At 40.5% G+C, this 8240-nt stretch overlaps 1 protein-coding gene across 1 annotated transcript; it reads left to right on the top strand.

The window, feature by feature from the left end:
- The first annotated feature begins 4330 nt into the window (after positions 1 to 4330).
- dbi (diazepam binding inhibitor (GABA receptor modulator, acyl-CoA binding protein)) lies at positions 4331 to 7692 on the top strand. The gene is made up of 4 exons (XM_026144743.2): positions 4331 to 4513; positions 6161 to 6278; positions 6659 to 6721; positions 7345 to 7692. Exons 1-4 carry the CDS (start codon positions 4499 to 4501, stop codon positions 7416 to 7418), a joined length of 270 nt encoding a protein of 89 aa, XP_026000528.2. The 5' UTR covers positions 4331 to 4498; the 3' UTR covers positions 7419 to 7692.
- Positions 7693 to 8240: the final 548 nt, after the last annotated feature.

Raw genomic sequence — 8240 nt, 5'->3', positions numbered from 1 at the left:
AGTATATTAATAACTAACGGCGTATTGTGGATGGATTATCTCTGTTGTTCTCCCGACTGGAGTTTGGTCCGTTTACAGCAGGGATGTCAAACTCAAATACACAGTGGGCCAAAATTCAAAATGGAACAAAGTCGCGGGCTAACATTAATATTTATTGAAAAAAAAAATCTTCCTCCAGATATAAGAATGAATCTTTTCTTATGGACTCAAACAAGTTTAGCTGAAAAACTCAATATGGAACAAGCAAAGCTTAATACTAAACAATATATATATTAGCTGTATAATACCAGTAGGCCAGCTCTAATAGTAATTTGGTATGGCTTCGCGGGCCAAATGTAATTAGGCTGCGGGCCAAATTTGGCCCGCGGGCCAGAGTTTGACACCTATGGTTTACAGCATCCTGCCATGCGATTGCATTTGTCCCTAACCATCGGGAACCCTCATGTTAACTTTTATCGAGTGGTAAAAAATTAGCATTCATCCTCCAGCTTCACTGTGTTTATGTTATGCTAATGTAGCTGTGTAGCTAGCCACCACGTAGCACATCGTTACATATCAGCTAGCCCGACTTCAGTAACCCTAGAAACGTCACTGCTGTTTAGTTTTCTGTCTTAATTTATGTCAGAAGTGATAGCAGAGCTGTACGTCTTATTTTGTTTCAGAAATCCCTCAGTCAGGACATGCTATATTGTATTTAGATGGAAGCTAGCGAGCTAACTCCCTGCTAACTTCTAACTCTGTTAAATGTCATAAATCCTGTTTTCATGGATGCCTGGATGTTAAACTTAATTGTTACACCTGGTAGAGCAGCAACGCTGACCTTTTTATTACAGATGAAAGAATTTAGACCATTTTTCAACTCTCAGTGATGTTGCAGTGTTCGCTTGACTTATGGACCTGCACCAGAGTTTGGGACCGGACACGGCTAATGACGTCAGACTTAAAGACTGGATTTAAACCAATCAGTCTGAACCTGCTGAATTTGAAACCACCACTCAGGAGAAGCCTGTGTCTGCTTCCTTGGGCCATTTTTATGATGACCACACATTGCTTGTGTCGCAGGTGCTATGTGCATCGGTCAGACGTGCATCTCTTGTTTTTTGGTATGTTGCGCCGCGGCCATTGCAGCTGGGTTGAAGACACGAGTATACAAACATGCCGGTGGATACACTGTATTACCAAACGTATCCACTCACCCATCCAATCACTTCCATGGCCACAGTGGGTGCTCTCAAGAGCTTCCGGTGTGGTACTGTTATAGGAGGCAATGCTTCACAAATGTCCTGTCGTCATAAATGCACTGATGAACGATCAAATGTTCCCATAAACGCAGTACTAAAACTTCATTCAAAAAGTGAAATTGGGTGGTTATTATGTTTACAAGAGTCTAACTTGGAATTTGAACAAAATAATTATATGTTTCTGTGGTGAACATAATTAAATCATATACAATCTGCATGAAATTCAACAACTTAACACTTGTTAAATTTATTCTTGTTGAGATGATGTGATACAATCCAGAAAGAGTGGTTAGTTGTCTGGACTCGTCATGTCACACGATCATGCGAGATTTCAAACCTCATTAAAGGTTAGCACTCTTTCCTTTCACCAAGAAGTTTCTGAGTTCAAATCCACTAACTGTCCACACGGAAAAGCCTGTGTGGAGTTTGCATGATGTGTGTGTGTAAGTTTTCTCTGGGTACTCTGGCTGCCTCCCACAGTCCAAAGACTGAAGACTAAATTGTTAGTGGGGTTTGGTTTATTGGTGATTCTAAATTGCCTGTGTGTATGAATAGTTGTCTGTCTCTATGTGTTAGACTGGCGACCTGTCCAGGGTGTACCCTGCCTCTATGACAGCTGGGATAGGCTCCAGACGCCCCTGCAACCCTGATAAGGATAATCAGAAGAGGATGGATGGAGTGGCAGCTATGTGAAAGTTGTTATAAGTCCATTAAAGTTTTATGTTAACCAGACTCTGGACTTGATGTTGAACAATCCAAAGAATAACTCTAATCACACCATGAACTTAAAATAATCATGAAACAGATTTCAACTTTGATAAATTGCTTTCTATTAGCATTAAGTTCTTTTGTTGGAAAATTGTCATTTGTAGGAATCAACTCAATGAAATTAAGTTGGACTCAACTCCAGTAAACAAGTTGATTCATCATTCGCTATTGGTATAAAAGGGGAAACTGATTCACAAGAGGCAAATAAACCATGCAAAAATATCAAAAGAAAATCAGCATCGAAAGCCAGTGAAGTAGCACTGCAAGCTAACTCTAGCCCACCTGAAACTCCAAGGCTACCCTGGACTGACGTAACACCGAGTGACCTTCTGAAAGACCTGAGGTCCGACCTCAAAGGGGACAACGACCAACTCGGAAAGATTATGGATTCCGTACGTTTATTACAGTTTATATTAAAAGCAAACACGTTAAAGCAAAAAAAAAAAAAACAATGTTGGAGAGAATGTGGTCATATTAAGGCCAATCACCTACACTTCTTTTGGTCATGTGATAAACTACAACCATGCTGGTCAGATGTTGCCGAGCTGATAGACGGACTTTGTCAGTGTGAACTTCCCAGGGATCCACAGGTCTTACACCTTGGTCTGATCCCAGAAGGTACGATTAAAAAAGAGAACATCTACATGTTTAAAATAATGACTGTGGCTGTGAAGAAAGTTATCACAAGAACTGGCTGAAAAGGAGTCGCTGAAAGTGAAATAATGGAGGAGATAAACTGAAGTTTCTATGACGAATCAAACTGGATGCCTTCGAACGGACCTGGTGGAAATGGACACTATATAAAGGGCTTAATGCCACTTCAGTGGTTGAGAACTGTTACCCTTCTTTTATGTTGACTCAAAATAAAGAGTAAAAATAAATAAATAAAATAAAGCAATTTAATCATGTGGATCATTATTGAATTAATGATTCCTTATTTCTTTATGTTTATTTAAATAGTTATTTTTAGTGTTGTGGAAAAGCTTCTTAAAAGAGCTGAAGCCGTTATAGCTGCAAAATGTGAGCCAAAATATTACAAGGCAGATGAGCAAATACTTTTGGTAATGTAGTGTAGTTCCTCTTCATGCTCCTTATCACTGTCTGTCCTCAGCTCCCTGAGGCACAGTTCATCTCAGGGCTTCATCTTCCTGATGTATTCATGCATGCCTCTGACACGCACTAATCCTCACTCTCTCTCTGTCTGTTGCTCATATGTCTTAGGGTGCTAGACCTTGGGTGGAGAAGTCCATGAATTTTATAGAATTTTCAAGTCGCATTTATGTCCTTTTGTGACCAGCTTATTGTTCCAGCTGGGTATCTGGCAGGCCATATATATTTACAGCTTACTGTTGAGGTGGCATCTCAATGCCTGTCTTACCATCTGGGAGTGTTGGAGATCATGTACTGGCAAGCGGGGATAAATGCATGTCTCGTGTTTCGGGTCTCCAGTCACCATAATGGACCTTGTTTTTATGTAGCCTTGCAATAGTTCTTGAAGTTAGCAATATAATCTAGATATAGCAGCACACAAGACTGAGATGTGCTCTTGAAGACAATAAGAGGTTTAAAAATAAAACTCACCCAGATAAAATGAACTTGTTCTGTACAGTTCACGGTTACCATTAGCAGGACAATAACTGGCGTTTTATCCAATATTACAGAATTAGAGAATAATTCTGTAACAGTAACTGTTCAGGCAAATCCTCACATAGTTTACTGTTAAAGTGCATATATATTGCTGCATCCACATACACAATTGTATATGGTATTGTATATTGTAAATCAATGCATTAATAGTTTTTCCAGAAAGCACTGCTAGTGTTGTACCAAATAGTGATCGTCTGCCAAAAACTGATTGATTGCTCGCATTTAAAATGCTACAAATAACTTGTTAGTCTGTAATATTTGAACCATGTGTGTAATGTATGCCTCGTGTATGATATCAAGCCATCTGAGCCACAAACAACATTCCTGTTACAAGGTAGAAGTCGCAATTAGCTGTTGGCAGTGTCCCTTATTTAAGCAGTTAAAAAAAAGTCTCGTTGACATTAAAACTTCATTTTTTAAGTGAGATCTGGCCATGAGGGCAGCAGAAATGATAACACATAAAATAAGAGTTTAGTAAACATATTTTAAGTGGCCAAAAGGACCGGACTGGCTATACACTGGATATATAACTCCTTTGTAAATCCTGCTGAGTGCAGTCTATTTACCAATATGAGTAAAGACATCATACAAACATTGGAAATCACGTGTTGTTGGACGATCACTTTTTGGCATAAGTCTCCGGGTATCACGTGACAGCGTGAATCCTGAACCCCGCTGACACGACTGCTCTGGTTGTAAGTACATGATTGGTTCCAATTGCGGTCACGTCATCCAGTGAACGGCCGAGGTACGTTATTGGTTTAGCCAATAGGAAGGAGGGCGTGAAGGAGGAAATGGTTTGACAGTCAAGTCCCCGGCTTATGTTTGTCTACTAACCGAGCATGGCTGAGCTCCAGGTCTGTATAAAAGAATAAAATTACTGGTTTATATTCCGCCGCCTTCTGTTAAGGAAGACCGTTAGCTGATGTAGCGGTTTAGCTGCAGGCCGTGTGTCCTGAAGTGAAAGCCAGACAGTCTTTGTTCAACGACTTGTTAGCAGCTACAGAGCAGCTCATGCAGCCCGAGGGCGCAGAAAAAGTCGGTGTGTAACAATGGCTGCGGGGGAGCTATTGTCCCGATGCAGCTTTTCTTCATGTCTGTAGTGTTTGTGCAGGAAGCAGACTGATCTGGAGTACGACTTCAGAAAAATCACCCCACTGGGCATTTATAACGTCTTCTTCAGTCTGCCCTTCAGCCCACTTAGCCAAGAATGGGGCAGCTCCAATGTCGCAACCATGTGAGCAAACTGGGTAAAGGCAAATGTGATGTAAGCTCGAGTAAAACGGTTCTTTATTGCACCGATCACTTGCGAGTTATAAAACAGTGTTTCACTGTCTGGTTGGACTAGACTGATTCTCTATCCTGATTTTACTTTTATGCAGAGGAAGTGAAGCATTTCCTAAATGTCATTTATAAACATCCCAGTTTTCTTTTGAACACAATAACAAATTATTTCAGAAAAAAAATGACCAGGTCAGCCCACAAAAACGGACCTTTCTATTAACCCATAGCACGGAACGTTGGTGTTCACTGATGTGCTTTGTAATACTCAAATCAAGTTAACTTGGACATAAAGCACATCATGTGTAAAGGCTAATTTACACCATGGAGCACCACGTGCTCTCGAAACTGTGTAACCATAACTCAGGGAAAACAGCGGGACTAAGGGGTCACTTTTGTATTTCCCCAAGCTGTAACAATCAGTTTTGTCTACAGAATTTAAGGATATCAGAATACTTTATTGATCGTCAGGGGGAATTATATACAGTCGACTTCCACTCTCTCTCTTAAGCAGTAAGCGGTTCTTTGTGGTTTGGCTGGCTGCACTGACACAGGAAAATCCACCTGTTAGCCGTGATATTTGGTTTTGTAAAGCTTTATAAATGAAAACTGTGCCGAGGAGGAAGGCTCTGGGGTAAATTAGCCTTCATGCATGAAGTGTTTCCACTTTAAAACAGAGTTTTATCTTCTATTTACTCGCAGTATTAAAAACTTCACCTTCAGTCCAGACTGAAGTATGCCATGGGCAATCTGGAGTAAGATTGCACGTACTGGAAACACATCCTTTGAGATTAAGCTAGAGCCCTTTTGGTCATAGAGATGTTTTATGAAAGAAGGGTGGTGTACAACCCCAAAGAACCCCATTCCCACAGTGAAACACTTTGATGGCAGTCTTATGCTGTGGGGATGGACCTGGTAGAATCTCTTCCAGGCAGAAGGAATCATTAAGAAAGAAGGACGTGACAATTTGATTTCAAGCAGTCAGCAGCAAACTGGGCCCGGACAGTCGCTTTGTCTCTCAGCACAAGAGGTCTAATAATTTTGACCCTGGTACATTTAGTTTTTTCTTTCTGTGTGCAAATTAAAATAGTATAAGCATCCAGTGTAAAACAGGGATGTGTGGAAAAGCTGTGTTAAGAAGTCCTTCCTCTTCCAGCTGGGAAGAAAAAAATCTACCTTTTTCACGTAGCACTGTCCCAACGTTGTCGTCCTGTCTTCTACAGACTAAGTTTGATGAAGCAGCAGCAGAGGTCAAGCAGCTGAAGGTGAAGCCGACTGATGAGGAGATGTTGCAGATCTACTCGCTGTTCAAGCAGGCCACCGTGGGTGATGTGAACACGGGTGAGAAATTTCAAATGATACTGCGCTCAGCACTGTTACTGCTGTCACACAAACTGTTGATAAGAGTCTGACACTGGCTACGCTGAACATGCACCCTATAAGAACCACTGGCACATGCATGACGTACACCTGTACTACAGACTCTCTGAGGAGCTAGATCTGCTCCTGTGTATCGTGGTTTCACTTTCAGATTTCCACATAAATGTAAATATTCTAGATAATTATCAGTAGTGTTTCTTATGTTTTTGTGTTGCAATGTAATGCAGCCCTTTGCTCTGTACTGAAGACGCTGGGCCTTAATGAATGTGTCCTATATTTATTTGACCTGCATTACACAGGATTCCACTAAATTGTTTAATTTGCTTTGTTTGTCTTTGAAGCTCGTCCAGGGATGTTTGATTTCACTGGGAAAGCTAAATGGGATGCCTGGGAGAAGCAGAAGGGTGAGTAAGAATGGAGGTGGTGGCTGTGGAGAGGGGGGTCTGGTCCCTGTGACCTGGCCCCGGATAAATGGAAGGAAATGGATGTGTTTAAATGATGTTTAAAGTGAACGCTTACTTGAAATATATCCAGCTGTAATTCTAAAAACATGACCTAATATAAATAAACCTAAAATAAATGTTAAGTTTATTTATATTCATTAATTAAAAATGAATTACAAATTTGTTAATTTTTTGTTTTCTTGTTGTCCTTTATTATTTTACTAAAAGTACAATTTCAGTACATTTTATTGCATAAAGGCTGAATAAGTTGATGTTACCTTAAACATAAAGGATGATTTCCTCAGAGTTAGGAGTGCAGCTCATTTGATTAAAAAAAAGTTGGGCTGGTGCGTTCCTCATCCTTTGTAGTAAATTGGATTATTGCATATTGTACTCGGCTGCATGCAGCCCCCTTTCAGGACTGCATGAGTTGTTGTAGTGTTGAGTTTGTCAAGCAGGGCTTTGAGTCCTCATGTCAACAAACTATGAAAAAGAGTCTCTGAAAGTAAAAGCAGGACTAGCTTGTTCATTTAGTCTGTCTGTCTTTTTTTCCCTCCATAACACATTTTTAATTTGTCTGTAAGGTAAGAGCAATGAGAACGCCATGAACGAGTACATCAGCCTGGTGGAGGAGCTAAAGCAGAAATATGGAATATAATGCTGTGTGATGACGACCAACTGGCCGGGAAATCTGCTCCGTGGACTGTGACTGGCACCAGTCTCCATCCCTGCACCGTTAAAACGCCTTAAAACTCAACAAGTGTGTCCGTAAACAGCTCACATGAACACCTGGTGGATGGCTTCTAGTCCTAGAAACTGACCCAAGTAGCTGCCGATGGACACATTTAAACTGTGTATATATCAGGTTTCAGTATTCATGTGTTTCTGCAGAAAGTCCTGTCATTTCAATAAACAGTAACCTGAAAGTGTGATTTTAGATCTTCAGCTTTTTTTTTTAAGTATTTGTTCAGTTCAATTTAATTTTATTTATATGGCACCAAATCACAACAACAGTTGCCTCATGGCACTTTATGTTGCAAAGAAAAGAGAGAACACCCCGTCATGAGCTTTGGCTACAGTGGGAAGGAAAAACTCCATAACAGGAAACAACCTCCAGCAGAACCAGGCTTGAGTGGAGGAAGACGAGGAAGGCAAGGCGTGGAAGAGAGCCAGAGAGAAGGCTCTGCCTCCCATTCTACATTGAAATACCCAAACCATAAGTAAGCCCCCAGTCTAAGAGTGAGCTGCTCTAATAGGGTGATAAAGTATTATAAAGTTATGGGGCCTGATTATTATTATCATTATTATTATGTAATGGGAAGGATTTAAATTCTGATCCTGGATTTAATGGAGCCAATGAAGAGAAGCCAAATATCAGAGATAAAGGAGATTTTTAGGACGTCCTGATAATTACAAATTACAGGCTATTAGTAACCCAAGGTAATGCCACCCAGAGCAGGAATCTAATTGGATACCATAC

The sequence above is a fragment of the Astatotilapia calliptera genome, chromosome 16 (genome assembly GCF_964374335.1).
Source record: "Astatotilapia calliptera chromosome 16, fAstCal68.1, whole genome shotgun sequence".
In the NCBI taxonomy this organism is placed as follows: domain Eukaryota; kingdom Metazoa; phylum Chordata; class Actinopteri; order Cichliformes; family Cichlidae; genus Astatotilapia; species Astatotilapia calliptera.
This window is presented reverse-complemented; position numbering and strand designations above follow the sequence as displayed.

Bases quoted from the DNA above. Each gene is read 5' to 3' on its own strand.
- dbi (XM_026144743.2), top strand. The intron at 6,279-6,658 runs GTGAGAAATTTC...TTGTCTTTGAAG, and splicing joins CGTGGGTGATGTGAACACGG to CTCGTCCAGGGATGTTTGAT. The intron at 6,722-7,344 runs GTGAGTAAGAAT...TTTGTCTGTAAG, and splicing joins TGCCTGGGAGAAGCAGAAGG to GTAAGAGCAATGAGAACGCC.